Source organism: Micropterus dolomieu, linkage group LG13, assembly GCF_021292245.1.
Source record: "Micropterus dolomieu isolate WLL.071019.BEF.003 ecotype Adirondacks linkage group LG13, ASM2129224v1, whole genome shotgun sequence".
Classification (NCBI taxonomy): domain Eukaryota; kingdom Metazoa; phylum Chordata; class Actinopteri; order Centrarchiformes; family Centrarchidae; genus Micropterus; species Micropterus dolomieu.
The window spans coordinates 14108956-14129944 of NC_060162.1; the positions used below are offsets into that span (position 1 = coordinate 14108956).

Genomic DNA, 20989 nt, shown 5'->3' on the forward strand with positions numbered 1-20989 from the left:
TCCCCTTAAAGTACATTAATTGCATACAAAAGAAGTATTCTTGTGACTGTCATTCTCTAGAATTCACAAAGATTTTGTTGTTGACACAGAAATTGTATCCTCAAAAGTTATAAACCAATAGAAATTCAACATTATATCATAATCATATATCATCAAGCCTTGAGAAGTCAACAACACTATTATGTCTCATGTAATTGTTCTCCTAATGTTAAATTATTTTTAAAATTGGGTTTTTGTCAGATAGGCTACTCCATTTATTATCTTTTTGCCAGGAACGGTCAATTATAGTAGTCCTTCACTATTTTTTGTCAAATCATGATGGATAAAATCATTTCTTTTAATACATTTTCACCCATGCGTAATATGTGGTTGGATAACTGAGTCCACCTATGAGTAGCACCTTGAACTGTGGTGTGCCATTATACTTGTTAAAATTGATGACAGGTGGACATTGTCTTTGTAATCCTACATCCGTACAGTCTTCACCCTCCCACATCTATACAGTTCTCAAACTAGTCACGTCCCTTAGTGCAGTTGAAACATAAGCAGCTGCTTAAGCTGCCTGTGTAAGGTGTTGCTCTGACACACTAAGCCATTGGTCAGTTTTCAGGTGCTGTCGGGTCATGTGTGGCGGACTGTAATCATCTCTTATTCTCTTCCTCTCTCATTATCTCCTCTGTCATACCTGTTTGGTTTTCTTTCTGTTTTCTGTAACAGTAATGTCCTCTCTTACCCCTTTGTTGCCACTTCGATTCATTGCATGTAGAGTTTCAGTTAGTGGGTAGAAGATGCTTCACTAATTGATCTCTAACAATCGGATTTTATCAGGATCCATCTGTTGCAGAAAACCACAGAAGCAGCTTCCTTGTAACTGTGCTAGAAAGAGGAAAAAACAAAAGTGTGGCTGCACAAACAGCAGAATTTGTCCTATCCGTGCTACGATGCTAAGCTCCACATACAAGGAAGGTATTCCCGTGACAATGAGAGCGGAACTGAAACGCACTCCCTGCAGCTCGCTACATCATGTTACAGCTTCACTTTCACACCACACAGTGAGCAACAGTATTAGTGTGAAGTTAGATTTATTGAGACCTGCGATGTGTCTTTATTGTTCACTATATTTGGTCACTCAGGGACCAATCAAAAGTGTTTAATTAACTTTACTTCAGGTGCTTCCTCTGTCATCATAATTTATGATTTTACAGTAGCATTGACTTAACTACAGGTTTCAGATGTGTAAGAAAAGAGATTTATGTATGTACATGTACAACTCTTGAGGTTACACATTTACTTGACGTGGATGGTCATCACTTCAGGTGTGCATCTTGCAAGTAGCTCCAGGCTTAATGCTGCATGAATGTAGTGGCCACTTACAAAACAATTGAAGCTCGACATGTGGTGCTTTAGGCAAATACTGCAGTATTTGAATCAGTAGCCTGCTACTGACTATTTTAAGTTACTGCTAGTTAAGGTTCAATAATGGACTCCCACAGGCATAAAAAAAAAAAAAAGATTTGTCCCTGCACAGAACTGTGACAGACCTAACTAACTTAACTTGGTGGAGGCTCAACATGGTGCCAAGGTTAGGGAATGAACGAGGGAGCTCATTGTGTCCATAGGGGATGAAGAGGATTACAGTAAAAGTAACAAAGAAACAATAACATCCTGAAATTGCCTCATCACAGTAATTTTTGTTAGCGGATAAATCAGTAAAAGGCCATTGAACAAACCTTTAACATTTCAAGATAATATTTGAATTCTTCAGTTACACTTTGCTCTTTATCTGAAACGTTGTCATGCTTTGTCCTGTGCTGATCACTGCACTTTCTATCTGAGTGTGAGTCAATCAATTCAAAGTGTATTCAATTCAATTCAAACAGTAGTTCTTTATAGGACAGACTGGTGTTCTGTGGTTTATTGATCATGGATCTGTACATTTCAGCTTAAATCTATTAACTGTGCTATCCTAGTGGCTGGGGAACCTTTTTTGACCTATACATTGGTTATAAGGTGGGCGTCAATCACCGTTGTCCTTGAACCCTGATCTCATTCTTAACAGGTCAGACATGTGGGTGAGCTCTATACTGGGAACACATTACTGCTGTCTAAAAGGATCTTGCTACCTCAACTCTTTTGGGAGATGAACAGGGGCCTCAGTTTTTGTGTGTGTTTTGTGAATCAATACAAATGAACCCAAATGCTGAACACGATGAGGGGAGAAAACACAGCCTGTTTTCTGTTGAAGTAGTCATGAAACATCTCCATTATAGCCCCCACCTTAGGTCCACTCTCGAGAAGAACCCACAACCCAAATCAATATGCAAATGATCAGCCCTCAAAGCTTAAAAGACGAGATTTAAAAAATTCATGCTCATTGCCATGGAGATGAAATGACTATGTTCTCGCCAGCATGTTTCTGTATGTAAGCCCACACAAGCTTACTGATGTTAATTTCGCCAAACCGTTCCTCCACTATCACGCCTCCAGTCGGATCATCAGATCTTTTGCAGTTCAGTTTGGTTCCCTTACCGTATCTATCAGCCATGAAAATCTAAACATGACATTAAGATAGTATTGTTTGTGATAAGCATTATTGTCATTTTCAATCAGCTGTCAGTTTTTACGCCACAGTACAGGCAGATAATCAACAATCTATGTTGTTTTGAAGCATAAAGCACTTGCTATCCATGGTATATATTGACAACAGGTTTTGATACCCTCAGGGAACAGGGAGTATCTCTTAAGGCAGCAGCGTGCATCATGGCTGGATTTGTTTAGTCGTTGTTATTTATTTTCAGGATTGGAATGTAATCTCCAGTAACGAGCCCTGTCTGTGATAAACTAATGTCTTGAAACAAACTGAGAGTTCAGAGAAGGAACAGACGGATGCGGCATCTGTTGTGTGAAACACGTTGAAGCAGACAAAGAAGTCTGAGTAGTGGTAGTGGAATCAGATTGTTTATCTTTGGATGTTCATGTAAATAAACAGAAAGCTTAAAAGGACAAATGTGTGATAGGAGCTTTAACTCGGCTGCTTGTGGTCTCCTTTATTTGACAGAAAATGTTTCTCGTAATGATTATCATCTAGTTTCAGTATTCAGGCAAAGAAAAGCAGCACAGCAAGGAATATATGAGAGAGAGCGCATGATAATGAGAACTAGATGTTTAGTGATGTAATACGCTGAAAAGTAACACGCTCCACTGTTGCAAATTTGGGGCAACATATCCTGTTCTTTCTACCATTACCCATGATTGTTAGCTAAGTGTTCTGCCACTAAGGTAAATGTGTGAAGGAAGTGTCTTGTTGAAGAATCTCACACAAGGCAAGTGCCCCGAGTCAGCAGATGACTCAATCAGCTTCCAATGGCCATGTGATCACCAACACACGGGACAACCGCCAAGACTCAGAACAGAAGCATGCAGCGTCAAAACAAACCGCACACAGAGAATTTATTCATTAGAATCATTAGTGCCCGCTGGATAAATGTGCTGCTTTGTGTTTGTGTGTGCTTGTAGCCATGCCATGCATACAAAAGTGTGTAGACTTGTACACAATGTTGGGAGGGATATAAAAGTGTTTATTAACTTTTTAATCAAACTGCAACCGTTGGATTTAACCAGTGAATTTGGCTGCTTTATACTTAAACAAAACAACAAATTGATTTAAGTGATTCAGAAACAGGGATGTAAATTAATTGTTTAGTTCAGTATTTTCCTTTTTTTTTTTTTTATATATATATAATTTTTATGCACCTTAATCCTGCTAATCCTAGATCTTTTTGTAAACACTGCCAGGAAATACTGTCAAGGTCACAAGGCTGTTTAGAAGTCAATGTGGCAGAGAGTGCATGTTTCTCCCAAAACACCACCTCTTCTCCTTGAAGCCATTCTGTTGAACATACTGTATCAGCCAGGCTACTGCAAAGCATGCACGCTCGCACGCACACACATACACAAACGGTGGTTTATTGTCAAATTGAAAGTTACAGGATGTTTGAAGCAGAAGTTTAATCTTTCCTAACTTAAATAAGTGGAAGAAGGAAATATATTTGTACGATGATACAGTTTTCATCAGTCTGTAATAGTGTCATGTTAAATGCTTTGACTGGCAGTTCAGGTCAACACCAAAATGGCAGATTGATTGAAAATAGTGAAAACAAAACACGAAGTATTAATGAATACGAGCACAATGACCTCTTGGCCTCTTGGTGTCTGTCTCTCTCAGTCCTTCCTTTCATCCCTCCCTCTTTTAGTGAAGCCAAAGTACACATGAACGAATGCTGTGAATGTGACGGGGGTAAAACAGTAAGTCAGGCTCATTCCCAGGCCCACCCAGCCAAACACCACAGGGAGCAGGTGGAGGAGTTAAAAATACCGGGGGGCACACTTGTTCGCTCACTTCGCGAGTTTGATTCTGACTCATGACTGGTGAAAAGTATGAAATGTTAATGTGGGAATAGGCTGGCTTTACCCCGTGTGTGTTTGTATTAGTGACATGTGTTCGACCTGTTCATTTGCGTGGCAAAAATGTGTATGGACTGTCCCTCCACAAATCACAAATCCCTCTTTAATGCCAACAAGGTTGCAGCCTAAATCTGAGCTGCAGCTCTAATTGTAATGAAACTCTCTATAGAGAACTGTACAAAGGAAGGAACACTGTATTCTATAGGTGGGAGGGTGGGGAGGTGATCGATACAGCATAGTACTGCGATATTTTCCGTGGGAATGTTGTATCCCTACCCAGAGGTCAAGTATTGATGTTTTATTATATATATTGTACAAGAGAATTTTACTTTTTGGTACTATAATAATAAAATCAGTTGCTTTTTCAGTCCACAAGAAAAATAATTTTCCTTTGGGCACACAATTTGAAGATGGGGGAAAAAAAGGTAAAAAAAATTGTACCGAAAAATAAATAAAATAATTTGGTGGCTGTGCTTGAAATAGTGACTCTGTGTTATCTTTTGCACCAGAATTAAAATGGTGAAATAAGAAATACCTTATTTCTTATTTCACCATTTTAATTCTGCTTCATTCTCCACCTTATTTTAGTGTTTACTCACTACCTGAATCTGCTCGCCTTGCTTTTCCCTTCAGGTATCTTCCTAACCCTTCTTCACACTCTCACACACACACCTAAACCTCTGATCTCTTACTGCAAACACACCTGCTGACTCTCCATCAGCAGTTTGTTTTATACAGTCGCCGAAAAGACACAGAACTCTTCACATAATTGCTCTTAATCATCACAGAGTCAATAATGTTAATCTAGCAAGGGTTTGTGATGCCTTATACTCCTTCCACTTTCTCAGAAATGGTAATAAGTTAACTTATTACTTACTACTTCTTAAAAAAAGTAATAATATTACTTTAATGACTACTGGGTATTTAAAGTAACGAGTTATATTACTCGTTATGTTACTATTTTACTTTCTCTGGCAGTAGCGTGTTTCACATTGCTGTGCTGCTTTAGCAGATGCTTCAATAAATTAGATGTTTGTGGTTGAAAGCTTTTTGCTGGCCGCACAAATTTTACAAGGGACGAAAATGTCCTTTGCACCTTTGACTATGACACAATAATAGCAAAACCTACAGCTGTCGAAAGAACGCCTCTCTCTATTGTTCTCCATTCTTCCTTTAGCTTTTTGGCTAACAGCTGACTTGAACAACATAAGCACCGGCTTCTTGCCTTGAACTGCTGCTGAGCTGCCACGCAGTCGCATGTTGGATGAATGATGGTGTGTTCTGGTAACGCAGTAATGCGGCGTTTGCGCTTGGGAATCAAACAGTAATTTTTCAATTATATTACAATTTTCCAATATAACAAATATTCAGTAAATATTCAGTAAATGTACAATAAACGTTTTTGGCACTTAATTTTTCGATTTAAGACATTTTCTTTTGTTGCGGAAAAGGGACTGAAAAGGGATTTTACTCATGCATATTTGTTGAAAAAAGATTTTATCATAATTGTTTTTGAATGTTCTACCTCAGATTTGTTAAGTGATCCACTGTTTGACGTGCAGTGGAATAGTAACTGTAATATTATTACTGTTTTGGAAATAGTAATCCCTTTACACTCATCAGTACTGGGAAAAGTAATAATATCACACGTTACTGCCTAACACTGACCCTTTCACGTAAGATGTTTACTCCATTAGCTGCCTATTTATTATCTCCAAAAAGCCAAAACTCTTCTCACTCCTATTATTGTAGTTTAATTGTAGGGTGAGCAGACTTGGAGATGTCGGGGACTGCAGATCACTAAAGGCCAGCATTTGCCCAGGCAGTAGTTCTCACTTCAACTACCAGCTGTTTCCCAGATGTTTGGCTGCTCTCACACTCGTGCAGACCTTGAGGCTAACGTAATCACCCTCCTAAACCATAGCTAGGACTATCTATAGCTTGTATGAGGCCAAGAGTGCGAGAGAAACGGCTAAGAGAAACAGCTAAAGCAGAGCGAGAGGGATGGACTTATGAAAGTTCTTCAAACAGGGGAAATACTTCTTAGCATTTAGCTCTTCTTGTGTGTGTTTTGGGATCTGTCCGAGGCCAAAAAATGTTCCCACTCTGTTTTTAGACTCGCTCAGCAGCTCTCAGGAAAAGTGTTTTCACCAAGGATTTTTTATTTTTTTTGGTTACCAAGAACTGGGTGCATTTTTCTGCGGCACAGACTTAGTTCCACGTACATTATTAGCTTGCATAAATATAAGCATTGTAAGTAAAACTAAAATAGGAAGGAAAATAGGATAATAACTTAGCTTTTGTTCAGCAGGAGTCATCCAGGTGAAAGACTGTTTGCAGATTCCTGAAAATGCACAGTCAACATTTTCTGCAGCATTTTATGTTTTTCTAAACAAATGCAAGCTTCAGGTTCCTATCTCATCTTATCTCTGTTGCATACCCGCGCATTCAGGATGTGGATGCATAACGGCATCTAGTAGCTCTTGCAATAAACACAATTTTGTTGACTGCATCAGAGAGGTGTTTACTTTTTACTTTGCGTTGTGGCTCAACTGGATTAGGAGTTCTTTTCACTGAGCTCTCTCCTTGATCACACAGAGCTGGTCAGTTTTGTCTGGTTGGAAAGGGACAGTTCGGTTTTATCTGCCAGGTTGATCTAGTTTTAGAAGATTTAAAATTTCTGCACTTTTAAAATACGTTTAAGTTAACTTTGGCCATACACTTTTACTGCTCTGCTCCCTCTGACGATTTAGCCAACTGTCGCACACAATTCCTTATCTGTTGAGAAAGATAGAGCATGACTTGAAAATAATGACATACTAGTAAGTGATTTGTCGGTTGCTTTCCTCCCCGCTCCTGTAATCAACTCTAATGAAGAATAAACTGATAAACTCATGGAGAGGTGGATGGATTGTCTTTAGTCGTCCCATGCTTCAGTCAGGACTGTCTGACAGCTGTGTGCCTGCAGTTACAGATGCACACGTGTGCATCTGCTGTTGCACGCTTGTGCCCCGTTTATACTTGTCTGCGATCCATGCTGGTAGCTCCACAGTGAACGTGTGTGTGTGTGTGTGTGTGTGTGTGTGTGGACCTTTTGGAGCTTGTTTAAACATGCAGAACAGAGGCCTCAGTTCACTGTTACATGGTGAACAGTTTTCTGCTGATTTGCCACTTTCTCTGCAAAAACCACCGTCTTTCATTCTGCTTACAAGCCTGAACTAGAGTAGCTACCAGTCAGCTCTTTCTTCTTCATTTCTGTTTGTGTTTTTACAGCAGCATTAAATCAATCCTTTGATCCCCCCCCACCCCCCACCTTTTTTTTTTTCAAATGCAGCGTCAAGTCGTAATAGTTCTTTTTAAATAGTGCCAACTGAAGAAGAGGAAGTGTTACATGAACTAAGAGAGAAGGCCCTGTTCTGCTATACTTACATATTTTCATTTAGTTTCATTATTCTGAAACCCATTTTACATGCGTTTGGTCTCCCCTACCCCTTATTTTTTTAACAAAGGCCAACATTTTAAACTAATTAATTAGAGTTTTTTTGAACTTAAGTTGTTGTAGTGGACAGACCCAGAGTTTTTCTTCACGGTCTTTATTTTACGTTATGTTTAGTTGTACTCAGATTTGTATTCAATTATTTTAGATCCATGTACCTGTAGACATGAAATGGCATTTCCTTCTGTCCTGCTGTGCTGCTGTCACAAGATGCATCCTCAGTCTTTACTTTTGCACGTGTTCTTGTAAAAACCTTGTTTAGAAACCTAGTCAAGCGTAGAAATCATAGAGCTGTGTTAACCAGGTTTCACTTAATCCCTCACTTATACTGATAAAGCCAACCAGGTTTTTTGCTTTTTTTAAATCAAATTGTGTAGTTCTTTTCGAATGTTGCCACTATGAGGAGAGAGAGAGAGATGGCCTATCATATCATGTACCAGTCCTTGATAAATCAGTGAATTAGCCACTTGAATTTAAGTTTTACAGGGAGTATGTTTTGTACAGGGGGAACTCTGATTGGCATTGCGGTCCTGTATCTGCAGCGGAAACTAAGCCGGTCTTGGCGTCACTCATTTGTAGATGCATCCTATTGTAAAGGCTCTTGAAAGACTCCTGAGAGATCCACCAGCTGGTTCAGGAGCTGCAGCTTTTTGTTGCCGCTCCCATTTGTCAGAGGAGATAAAGAGAAAACTTTTTAAACTTCCCCCACTCTGAGCCCCTGGGTGCATTTTGCCTTTTGAATCTCAGTGCCTGTGTGTTTATTGGGCTTTAGTTGACAATGACTGGCTTCCTGCCCCTTCCTGTTCTTCCATCATTATCTCTGCATGTGTGAATGTAGCAAGTGAGCCAAGAGTCCCCAGAGACATGGGACACATCTCAGTTGTGGCATTCCATCCCTATGTGCCTTTCATCCACAGTTTTTCTCTCACAGGCGAGATGAGTTAAGCTCATAATCTCATAGTCCCATGAAAAGATGAATGGGTGTGTGAATGCTTTCATGTATCTAGCATGATCAAACTGCAGATGAAAGGGATGCTGAAAATGGGAGACACCGATGAAGTGTGTCCTAGGTTGCCAAATAGTTTCCCCACCCCTCCCCCTCTAATCTTTGATACTTCACTGAGATTCCCTGCCTCCTGAAGTGCTTTTGAAGTATAGTAACTTGCTAGCCACACTCGCATCTGAGCCCACATGGTGCCCCCTCTGGGAAAGAAGCATTGTCTGAATTTATGAAGATGTGGGTTCAATGTCAATTTTGATGCAGATTTTAGTGGATGGTCATTTATAGGGCCTGACCGATAAATCGGCTGATTTGCTAATTGCAAATAAATTGGTATCACTGTTTAGAACAGCCGATAAATGACAACTTAAAAAGAAACAGAGAGATGGATCCTTTAATCGTGTTATAAGTGTTGTCATTACATAGTTTGTCCACCAGAGAGCATGAACAATCACAAATCCAGCACAAAACACAGCAATCAGCTGACATAATCAGCTATACTTTCCTTTTAAAGCATTTATTATAACACTAAAAAAACTTTATTTTTTAACTGCATTATGTCATCTTGTCTTGGTGAGGTCTCACAACTACACATAAATGTTAGGGATAAATCTTTGTTTTGTGTTTCTGAAAAATAAATCTGTAGCATCGCCATGCTTCATTTATAATGGCATGTTGTGACACATTTTACCTTTTTATCAAACAATTGCAGATCCTGCGAATTGGATATTGCAATTGGCTATATAGCGATTTACGATAATATTTCAGCTCATTGTAGACATAAGTAGTTTAATGCATGTAGCTGATGTGAGATATACCGTGTATCTTAAAAGGTACCTCTGCAAACAGTATGTGGGTCTCTCTTTACCAGCAAGAAAAAACTTGAAAGAGGTTGAGATTTTTGTCACACATGGACCACCACGTTGACCATGAGTGTTGTGTAACTGAAGTAAATAATGTCCTTCGATGACAGAGAATTTGTGCACATGTGTGCGGTATACAATTTCATCGTGTTCAGTATCTAAACAATAACATTGTTTGCGTTCTTATTTTACCTACTGTAAAATATGGTAACTTGGTAACTAGTTTGGCATCAGCTCAGTGATTCAGTTCACCACATCTGTTAACCGTGTCATCAATTTCTGTCCTCATGAAATATTTGAGCATTAATGTTTGCACAACATTTTTGTGTCAGGAGATGCTTCGAATATTGTGCCAAAACTTTTAGATCATTCTTGGAAATGACCACAATTAAACTCAACTTTGTTGTTTTTATTAATATCATCACTATACATAATTACTTCATAAATAATGTTTTAACCTCTATGTATATTTAGGGGCTTTATTTTAACATTGAAATGTGCAATGTTCATTTTGTTGTGGGAAACAGAAGCATATAAGACGAACTTTTTCTTTTTGAAGTAGATTTCATGCATGTACTCATTTGTGGCGCTCCAAGGCGTTGTTGATGGGTTTAGCAGACCTCAGTCTGACTCTGTCCCCTCTCTGGCACTGGCTGTTCTTTAATAGTCAAGCTTCATGTTGCTGCTGTCTTTACCTCTGGTTCGGGTTTTCATATCACTATGGTAACATGTTGTCCTGCTACTAACAACACTGTCACCGCACTAGAAAAGTCAAGGGTTACTTCAGTACACTGCAACCAAAGATGAGCAAAACATCACCATACATTTAAGCACAAACGAATAAAACACTGTAAATAGTAGAATCAGGATTTGTGCCTTGAACTCAGTCTGGTTCTAGGTGGGTCTGTAGCATGACAGAAGTTTTTCTGTGTAGAGACGTTGCAAAACCATAGCACATTACTGCTGACGGTGGCATTCAGATCAGGTTTCGTATCATGTTTCAGACAACAGGCTCAATTTCAGCAGTTTCCCTGAGAGCTGTGTGTGTGTGTGTGTGTGTGTGTGTGTGTGTGTGTGTGTGTGCGCGCGCATGTGTGGAAAAAGCACTGTTGCAATATGGTACTTGCATACAATTATTGTACCATACTAATACCGTTTTTTTTGTTAGTTATTTTTTTTAAAACCTGTCTTGACCAGCAGCCTGGTATAGAGTATGATGAGCTGGATACCATATTATGCAAGACATATTTTACTTTAACAAGAGAGTATTAATATACTCCATTGTCTGTTTTATTATTTATTTAATTATGTATTGATTTGTCACCGGGCCGGACAGGGGGGCAGACATGGGCATGGGGGGGCACAAACAGACAGCATAGAGAAGGGGGATGGAGGGTGGGGACAACAGGGAATAGCCGAGGGAAACACCAATTGCAGAAAGCAACAAAATCTGCAATAGAACGGGGAGGGGGGCTTGGAGCGGAGAAAAACAAACAAACAAACAAACATCATAATAATAATAAAAGACAACCAGCCGAACAGCAGCAATAAACAGCTGACATAGTAAGACAACTAAGAGAAAAATGAAAACAAGAAACAGTCAAACACAAATAAGCAACACAACACAGCCATGAGAGCTGGAATAATAACAATTAATTTAAATAAGTAACTGAAAGAAAAGCATCAAGAATAATTCTACCAGGGACAACCTAAATTTGTTTGTGTCTATGTTTGAGACTGTGTGTGTCTGTGTGGGTGAATGTGTCTGTATGTGTGTGTACGTGTGTGTGTGTGCACATAAGCCTGTTAAAGAATGTAGTTGTTAGTGAGAGTGGGACGCTACGACCGTGCCGCACCAACCCCAGCAACAGGCAGGCAAGAACCCTAATAGCCAATAAGAGTGGGAGGGAAAAAAAACAAATAAATAAAAATATGACTCCCAGATGCACCACGACACAAACGCGGAATACCGTATTTTGACATCATAGACGGTGTAAGCCTCTCCACAGAATGGAGCCTGAAGTGTGACAAATGTTTCTGAGCATCATTATCAGTAACAGCAGCACTTTAGACCTGCATATACAGTGGATAGAAAAAGTCTACACACCCCTGTTAAAATGCCAGGTTCTGATGATGTAAAATAATAACGCAAAGATAAATCATGTCAGAACTTTTTCCACCTTTTAATGTGACCTATAATGTGAACAATTCAATAGAAAAACAAACTGAAATCTTCGAGTGGGAAAAATGACAAATAAAAACCTTACAATAACCTGGTTGCATAAGTGTGCACACCCTCTTATAACTGGGGATGTGGCTGTGTTCAGAATTAACCAATCCCATTCAAACTCAGGTTAACTAGAAGTCATTACACACCTGCCATCATCAGAGAGATCTCATTGTTGAAAGACATAAGTCAAGAGACGGGTACAAAAGAATTTCCAAAGCATTAGATATACCATGGAACACAGTGAAGACAGTCATCATCAAGTGGAGAAAATATGGCACAACTGTGACTTTACCAAGAACTGGACGTCCCTCCAAAATTGATGAAAAGACAAAAAGAAAACTGGTCAGGGAGGCTTCCAAGAGGCCTACTGTCCTCTCTTGCAGCCCAGAAAGGCACTGAGTGACATTCAAATAATAGAATTTTACTTTTAAATTTGCATCCCTATCCATTTTTACAGGTTCTCTTCACTTTCACATTTTGTGGTTATTTGTGTGTCTCTGTCTGAAAATAGTTGCTGAACAACTATATATGAATTTCCGTACTCTCTGTTTTCAGACTGCTAAAGGCTACATCCTCTTGTTTGATGTGCTGGGTGGAGCGGATGACAAGTACCTCTATGAACCCGTCTATCCAAAGTGAGTGCAGCACACAAACTCTGACACAAATTGATAGACACGTGCTTTGGTAAAATGAGGCTACACCATCAACAAATCATTTGCCATCATTATTATGCATGTTATATCGATCTTGAATGGGACCTCTATCTGCTGGGTCTTAAATGTGAAAACACAATATTGCAAATGCAAAACACAGCAATGCAACACTAGTTTGAAATGATCCGTTGAAACAGTGGATATCCCGATATGCAAATGACAAATTATAATGACATTGCTGCTTTTAAACAACCACCTCATTAATTTAACACTTAGCGTCAACTGCTTTTTTTCCCCCCCTTCTGGGATTGTTTGCTTGCTGCAGTTCGTTTCAACGTGTCAAGGTCCTCGTTATAGTGTGAAACTGAGTTTTGTTAGAAGCCAGCAGCTGTCCGTCAGTGCTGCTCGCAAAAAATGCTAATAGGAATACAAGAGCACTATACTACTAAATCCTCACATGTAATGTGTTTGCTCATGACCAAATATGTTATAAATAACTTGCTGTGGTCCTAATGGGTGATAGAGGCAGGTTGTGAATCTCTTGCTGCTAACTGCTGCAGCTATGAATTAATTTTTAATGTGACAAATACACTACATGACCAAAAGTGTGTGGACACCCCAACGTAACACCCATATGTGATTATTCTACATCTCATTCCAAAACCATGGGGCTTTCATATGCTGCTATTACAGCCTCCACTGTTCTGGAAAGGCTTTCCAAACAGCCCCTGATCAAAAGTACACACAAGTATGCGCATAGGGCTGTCCACATACTTCCGTTTCTGTGCTTTGTATCGTGTGTTTCACATTCCTAGACAGCATACCAGCAGAGGTCAGACAAGTCAGGACACATTCAATGATCTCTTCAGATCAGTTACAAAAGTGTTACAATTGGGGATTTAAACAGTTTTCCTCATTCATCAGTGAAACATTTGTTTTAATGTGTTTGTGCACAGAGCAAGTCCTCGTGTGAAAGTGACCCCGGGTTATAAAGAGGAGCAATGTGCCCCTGCTCTTTCTTTAGACATGAAGAAGCCTGTGGATCTGGAGGCCCCCATCACCAGGTAGGACGAAGTCTTACTGCCTTTTTATCTCTTTCTGTGTTCCCTCTGTTGTGTCTGCCTCTCCCTTATATAGACCCCAGCACACATTCACACTGACACATACTGGAACCACCAAAAGATATGCTCACTGTGTATCTTAATGCGAGTGGATCCTCTAAAAGAGAGAACTGTTTGTTTTTTTTACCCTCCCCTTGTGCATAGATCCCACACTGTGTACATTTTCATGTGCAAATAGTGTTGTAAATTCCATTAAAAGCTATGAAAAATAAAATCATGTTATCACGGCTGCAATTCAGTATCCACTGACATGGATAAATATGTTTTGTGCATTTTAAAGCTTGTTGCCTACACAGACCTTGTGTATGTACTTATCAGTGGCCGTCAGCACACCCCCAATTTGGAGAACTAGACAGGAGTCCCAACATGGAAGCTAAGCAACATACTGCTGTGACTAGGGGCAGCAGCAAAACAGTAATTTTAATCTCACAGAATATAGGAGTTGCTGGTCTGCCGCTGCCTCAATCGGTTAGTTTGTTTGTTAGTTTTGTTAGTTCCTAACCCTTTTATAACACCCAAGTCACACAATTACACGAACAAACTTACCGATTAAGGCAGCAGTAGACCAGCAACTACCATGTTCTGCGAGGTTAAAATGACCGTTTTTGTGAAAGGAGTCTGGTGGCTTTGAAGAGAGCATAACGTTGACTATACAACTGCTTTTGATTTGATCTGCTTTTTGGGGGTCCTTTTTTTTTTTTTTAGGTGGCTAAAATACATTCTGCAGCTGCCGCCATCCACAGCAGTACATTGCTTAGCTTCCTTGCCAAGACTCCTGTCTGCTTTTCCAAACTGTTGGCGTGCTGACCGTCATCTACTGTATGAATTACACTGACTATATGGTTAAGTACTTCATACAACCTAACTTAAAAAAATACCAACTATCCCTTTAAGCAGTGACGCAGTTCACCAGTGGATATTTAAAGAATGTCCCATCATTGCTGTAGTTGTTAAAACTGACCCAGCTCTTCGTGTGTCTGTGAAGGGCATTTGGCTCAGAATAATGGCTTGAAACATTCTCCTCTTCCTCTCATGGAAAGTCAGCTTTGGCAGTGAGAGGTGGCTGAGGTGCAGGGGGGAAAGCTAGGCTCCTCCACTCTGTCAGTTGTAAACACGGAGGCCTGCAGAGAGAAATCCATGAATCTGCTGAGATGGAGGGGTGCTGAGAGAGTACAGTGATGGACAGATGAATAGAGGTGGGTGGAAGGGTTTAGTGATGATGAAAGGAAAGGCTGACAGAAGGAACATTTTTGATTTCAGTGTCAGCTGGATGGAATCAAGTGTTGCTTGGAGCATTCAAATCAACCTCATATGTTTTTTGGAATTTAGTATTTATTCAGATGATAATAATAATTCATTGCTCTGTGTTAGTCTGGATTATCAGTTTAATGAGATTGATTGCTCGTCGTGACTATGCTTGCTTGTTACATACTCTAAATGAGGTGTTTTTATGTTGTCTTTGCATATCAGAGTCACCCACATAAAATGATCAAATAAAGGAAAGGGAAAAGTTCTTCCCTTACTTTCTCTGAGAAGTCATGTCACCATCTTTAAATGGCTCAAGCTGATTTTTACATTTTTAAATCAGTATCACCTGCGTGAAGACAGACAATTAGTTTTCAAGCCTTTACCTGCCAGCTGTAAAATAGAAACAACCTATTGCACCCTCGAAATCTCAAAGCATTGTTAAGTGTATTGAAGTGAATCATCTTGCATCGTGCTATGAGATAACTGTTGTTGTGAATTGGCGCTATATAAATAAAATTGAATTGAATTGGAAGAACACTGGAGTCTGTTAGATAAGAGCCAGTGTCTGCTGCCTCCTTGTTTTCTCCTGTGAGGTGGTCCACCAGTCTTTGCTAATTTCAGTTCTTTCTTAGTTTCTTTCCTTCTACTTCTTCACAGTCCCTGCCATCTCCTCCACATCCTCCAACTTGACATCTTTGTTTGCCGAGTGAGAAGAACTGTCACTCCACCAGCTTTCTGCTAAACTTTCTTTTTTGTCCATATTTTTGTTTGCCTTGTGTTTGTATTGTCTGCATCTTTCATGTCCTTGTGATGATCTGTCACATCTCCCTCCACTGTCTGGTACTTGACAGAGATTATAGGGTAGTCAACTGAATGAAAGCACTCTGTTGGCATTTCACAGGCGCAGCTTGATTGTGCAGGAGATGAGTGGGCGTCTCCTGCTGTGAAGCTGCAGTAAAAGTCGTTTTGCCTGCTTCACAGTGAAAGTCCGCTGTGGTTCTCTTGCTTTCTTTTCTTTCTTTCTGACTCTCGCGTTTCTCCTTTTGGTTGTCCCATTGTGCTGTCTTCAGTCTTAGACCTCATACTTTTTGGAAGACAATGAAGCGCTTTACACACACACACTGTTTGTTCCCTTGTGTATAAGAGTACAGTGCAACTTGGCATGGGCAGCTATGTGGCCTCATCACAGCTGGCCAGTAAAAGTTTCAGGCTTCACTCAGAGGGCACAGCTGGATGATGACTAGTCCACTGTTTCCTAACACTCTGCTGTATGTTATCTTGTTCTCACCCTTCCTACCTGCCGCCCCCGCCTGTTTTCTTTTACTACCTCCTCCACATTTTTTTCTCTCCTTTCGTTTGAACCTTAATGTTCATGTCTGCATTTCTTCTTCTTCCCACCAGTCTGCAGTCCCTCCAGGAGGACTTATTGGTGTGTACCGCAGACGGCTACCTCCATGTGCTGCACTGGGACGGGCTAGGCAGCAACGGACGCAAGGCCATCTGCCTCACTACAATCCCCTTCTCGCTAGACCTGCAGTCTGCTCGAGGTTAGAGAAAACCTGTGCACACACAGCTAATCACAGGAGAAGAGAGCAGACGTGATTCTAGTTAACAGTGTAAACAGAGGTGTCCGATCATCTGCAAATGTTTGGAAATAAATTATAAATAAAACGTTAACTACCTCAGCTCCAGATTCAGTCCGCATGTTGCATAGAATACTTCATCTTCTGCATGTGTGTAGGTGGCCCCTCTCTGGACCTGGAGGGTGAGTATATCCGTTGTATGGAGTACTGTGTGACCCTGGACGGCTTTGCTGTGGTACTGAGTGACGGACGCCTGGGCTTTATCACACCGCTCAGCAACACCATCACCACAGATGTAAGAACACTTTACAACACGGACACGTTTTACTAAAGGGCAAACTAGGGATCCAAACCCAGATAATGATAAAAATGTATAATAGTTATGGCATTCAAAAGCTAATGAAACTTGCTGCCAGCCTTATTCCATTAATATCAGCATATGACATCACCTGATCACATGACAGGAAAAAACCCTGATTGTTTACTGATTTTTCTGTTTTGTAATGATAACCAGGCCTTTGTTTCTGTAAATAAGTCGAATGTTCTGCTTTTGAGTAGGTACAGTAATGGAATCTGTTATCTAGCCATATTCTGGGTATTTGTGGAAGATCTCTTTGAGTATCGGTTAAGGAACAGAAATAAAGCCCAACAGTAGATAAATGGAGGCAAAGTGAACAACTGTGTATTCTGAGTTTTAAGGTAGTTGAGAGGTCCTTTCTGGTTTCAGTTTAATTTAATGATGTGAGCAACCTCAGTTTTCCTTAAGAAGAGAGACGCACAGAACATGTGGAAAGTGAAATCTGTGACCAAGCAGGCTGCTCATACTGTGTCTTTATTCTCTGCTGTAGAGTTTCATTTAGATTTTGAAATATTAGTGATGTGTTGAAAAGAAATGGCAGTTTAAACACACTCTGCTGACCTACAACTGACATCATACACACATTCAGTTACTTGTAAATCATAAAGGGGTGTGTGTGTGTGTGTGTGTCCAGCAGCTGCAGGGTGTCTGGGCAGCAGACGTGACTGATGGCACCTGTGTGGCTGTCAACAACAAGTATAGACTGATGGCCTTTGGCTGTGCCAGGTACGCATCTGCAACCTTCTCTCAGTCCGTATCTTTACAATACAGTGACAGGAAGAACCCTTAGGTGTGTGTTTGTTTTGCATCAGTGTGTCACAGAGATTGATTGTGTGTCTATGTGGTGTATGTCCAGTGTGAGAATGTGTCAGTTTGTGTTTGTCGAGGCCTACCTAGCGTGTGCTTGTGCAATCTGCCAGGTCGGCAGGAATTTCTCTTCCTCATTGTTCCCTTCTCTCCACCCCCACTTCACTGAAACATGGGCACACACACAGTGTTAGAGATCTGTATTTAATTATTACCCAAACAATCCTTTGCAGACTATAAGAGAAAGACTGGCTCTCTGTACAAGGAGGAAACACAGTGCTATGATAATTATTTGTGGCAATGTTACATTCTTTTCATCTGAGTCTTTTGTACATTGTTGGAATACACCTATTGAAAACACCCTTCGAGATAGAAGTTCTTCTTTACTCTGATGCAGATCGCTGTGATTTTTACCACTGAGTGAACAAGAGGTCAACTAACATGTCTGTAGACTGAAGAAGATTTAAGCCCCCGTGATTAATCAATTACAATTGCACGCAACACAAAGTGTGCCCTCTATTGTGTTGTTGGTGTAGAGTTATGTGCATGTGTGTGTTCATATGTGCACTCGCCTGGGCAGACATGCAGGAAGTTCAAAGCACAGACGTGTAGCTTGGAGCTATTTCTCCAAATGACAGCCATGGGTCACTTGCACTGAAGCAGCATTCTGATCCTTGATGCAGCTGTTTTGATTGGGAGCTCATACTCCCGCAGGCCACAAGTTATGGCCGTTAAAGTGTGTTTGTTTTCATTGCAGTGGCACAGTGATGGTGTACATGATAGACACCACGACAGGATCCATGCAGCTTTCCCACAAACTGGAGCTCACCCCAAAACACTACCCAGGTATCACCCATATGCCCCACATCTCTCTCTCTCTCTCTTTCTTTTCCACCTCTTCGTCTCTGTGGCATACCACTACACAAATTCCTCTTTGAGATAATTTTCTCTCTCTCTCTTTTTCTTTCTTTCTTTCTTTCTTTCTTTCTCTCTCTCTCTTTTTCTTTCTTTCTTTCTTTCTCTCTCTCTCTTTTTCTTTCTTTCTTTCTTTCTTTCTTTCTTTCTGCCTCTTTTTTTTTTTTTTAAACACGTGCCTCTGTAGTTCTCATCTGTTTTGGTCCAACTCCTGTGATGAGATCTAAAGCCATAGCTCCCCCTAGTGGGGAGGAGTGCCCTTTAGGCCCATCAACATACTAGGAACAAATCAGTCTGTTTCTCTTCTGGCTGTACAATGAAGATGTTAGCACTACTATTAGAACACCTGGCATGGTGTCAAACACACGGAGACAATGCACAGGATTATTTTGTCTGACACACAGAGTTCTTCCCCAGGTTGGAGGTGGGTACAAAAACAGGTTATTATGTAGCTTGCATGCTGGAAGAAGGAAAGCATGCCTGCATTTCAAAACACTTTGCTCAGCTACTGCGAGCTTTTGCTCCTGATAAAGTCTCAAAAGACCAAACATTAATGAGCTTAATGCACCCATGAAGAAGATAATATTCTAACATATTCATATTCTTATTCACTGCAATGTGTGTGAGAAAGAATGTTTCACAATGTTCACAGGTTATCCTGTGATAAAGAAGAGCACAAAATAATGTTTCGGTGTCAAATAATAATAATAAAAAATAATAATAATACATGTGTATATAATAGTATTTACAGTACAGCTATACCAAAAACTTTCTGGGCCCTTATAATGTCCCTGCATTCTTTGCCTGTTCAGACATCTATAACAAGACAGGCCCAGTCAAGCTGATCTGCTGGTCACCTGACTACAGCGTTGCCATGGTTACATGGGAGTGTGGCGGCCTCTCGCTGTGGAGTGTCTTTGGAGCTCACCTTATCTGCACTCTGGGAGAGGACTTTGCGTAGGTGGACACACACACATATTCACTCATACACACTCAATTTAATGCAAATTCATTCAACCTTTTTTATGTCTTTGTACCTCTGTGTCCTCCCCTCAGGTATCGTTCTGATGGTACCAAGAAGGACCCCATTAAAATCAGCTCTATGGTAAGTGGATTTATTTCATACTGTCTACATTTTAATGATTTTTTGATTTGTAAACCTCATTCAACAGATTTAGGGTTACAGTGGTCATTAAAGTAATTGAAATAATTGTAAATACTGACAGCGAGTTGGAAAAGTTGACACCAGAGATGTTGTGATTAGGTAAGATCCACTACCTACTTAACGCTGTTGTTTACAAGCACATTGCTATTCAATGTGCACATTGCTATTCAATGTGCTTGACAGAGGTAACAGAGGTAACACACAGGCCGCTGTGTAACCATCAGTCAATTCTGTCCTAAAGCATTTTCTTCATTACAGCTTTTATTGTGCAAATTTAAATTCTTCTTAAGTTTGCCTGTTAAATGTAAAAAATATATTTGTTACCATTGTGCATACTGACTGACTTGCACACTGCCCTTTCCAGAGCTGGGGAGCAGAGGGCTACCACCTCTGGGTGCTCCCTATCAAACAGGAGAGGAGAAGGCAGGAGGAGCAGCAGCAGCAACAGGAGGAGGAGGAGGAGATGGTCACACCTCCTCCCTCCTCCCTGCAGGCTGGCATACTGCAGTTTCACTTCATCAAGAGTGCCCTCACAGTCAACCCGTGCACGGTGAGAGGAAACATATTGTCAGCATTGTGAATACACACACATTAAATATTCATGCTCTGATTGCCCCTCTTTCGTCTGTACAGAGTAACCAGGAGCAGGTGTTGCTCCATGGTGAGGACCGCCTCTACCTGACCTGTGGTGACCCAGCGCAGGTCAACAGCACCTCTGACACACATCCGCACACACACTTGCACCCGCGTGACGGCAGTCCGCTGCACCATCCCCCCAACCCCGACTCCTCTCTCTCTCAGGGACTCAGCACTTTACTGGGACACAAGCACTGGCACGTGGTCCAGGTAAGGATGCGCAGTCGTCACACTTAGTTAGGAGGGATTTATGCAAAAGTGATATAGGTTTTGAAATATTTCTTGGTATCCACATGTCCAAAATGCCACCTGTATTGCACAAACAGGCCGTCTGCACAACACACAGTAAAAAATACCTATCACAATTTCCTACAGCCCATAGGTATCTCTTGTTTAGTCCAAACAACAACCCACAACTCCAAAATATTCAAAATTTTAAAATGTTTTATT

General features: G+C 40.6%; 1 protein-coding gene across 2 annotated transcripts in view; it reads left to right on the forward strand.

Moving 5' to 3' along the window:
* The window catches only part of ric1 (RIC1 homolog, RAB6A GEF complex partner 1), a 38198-nt gene that overhangs the window by 7826 nt on the left and 9383 nt on the right, over window positions 1-20989 (forward strand). Inside the window, exons 3-12 of one of the 2 annotated variants that reach the window (XM_046066603.1) lie at window positions 12609-12688; window positions 13663-13770; window positions 16477-16622; window positions 16817-16953; window positions 17651-17742; window positions 18581-18669; window positions 19551-19695; window positions 19795-19843; window positions 20268-20453; window positions 20537-20749. In XM_046066603.1, coding sequence (XP_045922559.1) covers window positions 12609-12688; window positions 13663-13770; window positions 16477-16622; window positions 16817-16953; window positions 17651-17742; window positions 18581-18669; window positions 19551-19695; window positions 19795-19843; window positions 20268-20453; window positions 20537-20749 — 1245 coding nt within the window. The remainder of the gene's footprint in view (window positions 1-12608; window positions 12689-13662; window positions 13771-16476; window positions 16623-16816; window positions 16954-17650; window positions 17743-18580; window positions 18670-19550; window positions 19696-19794; window positions 19844-20267; window positions 20454-20536; window positions 20750-20989) is intronic. The other variant, XM_046066604.1, reaches the window with a different exon arrangement.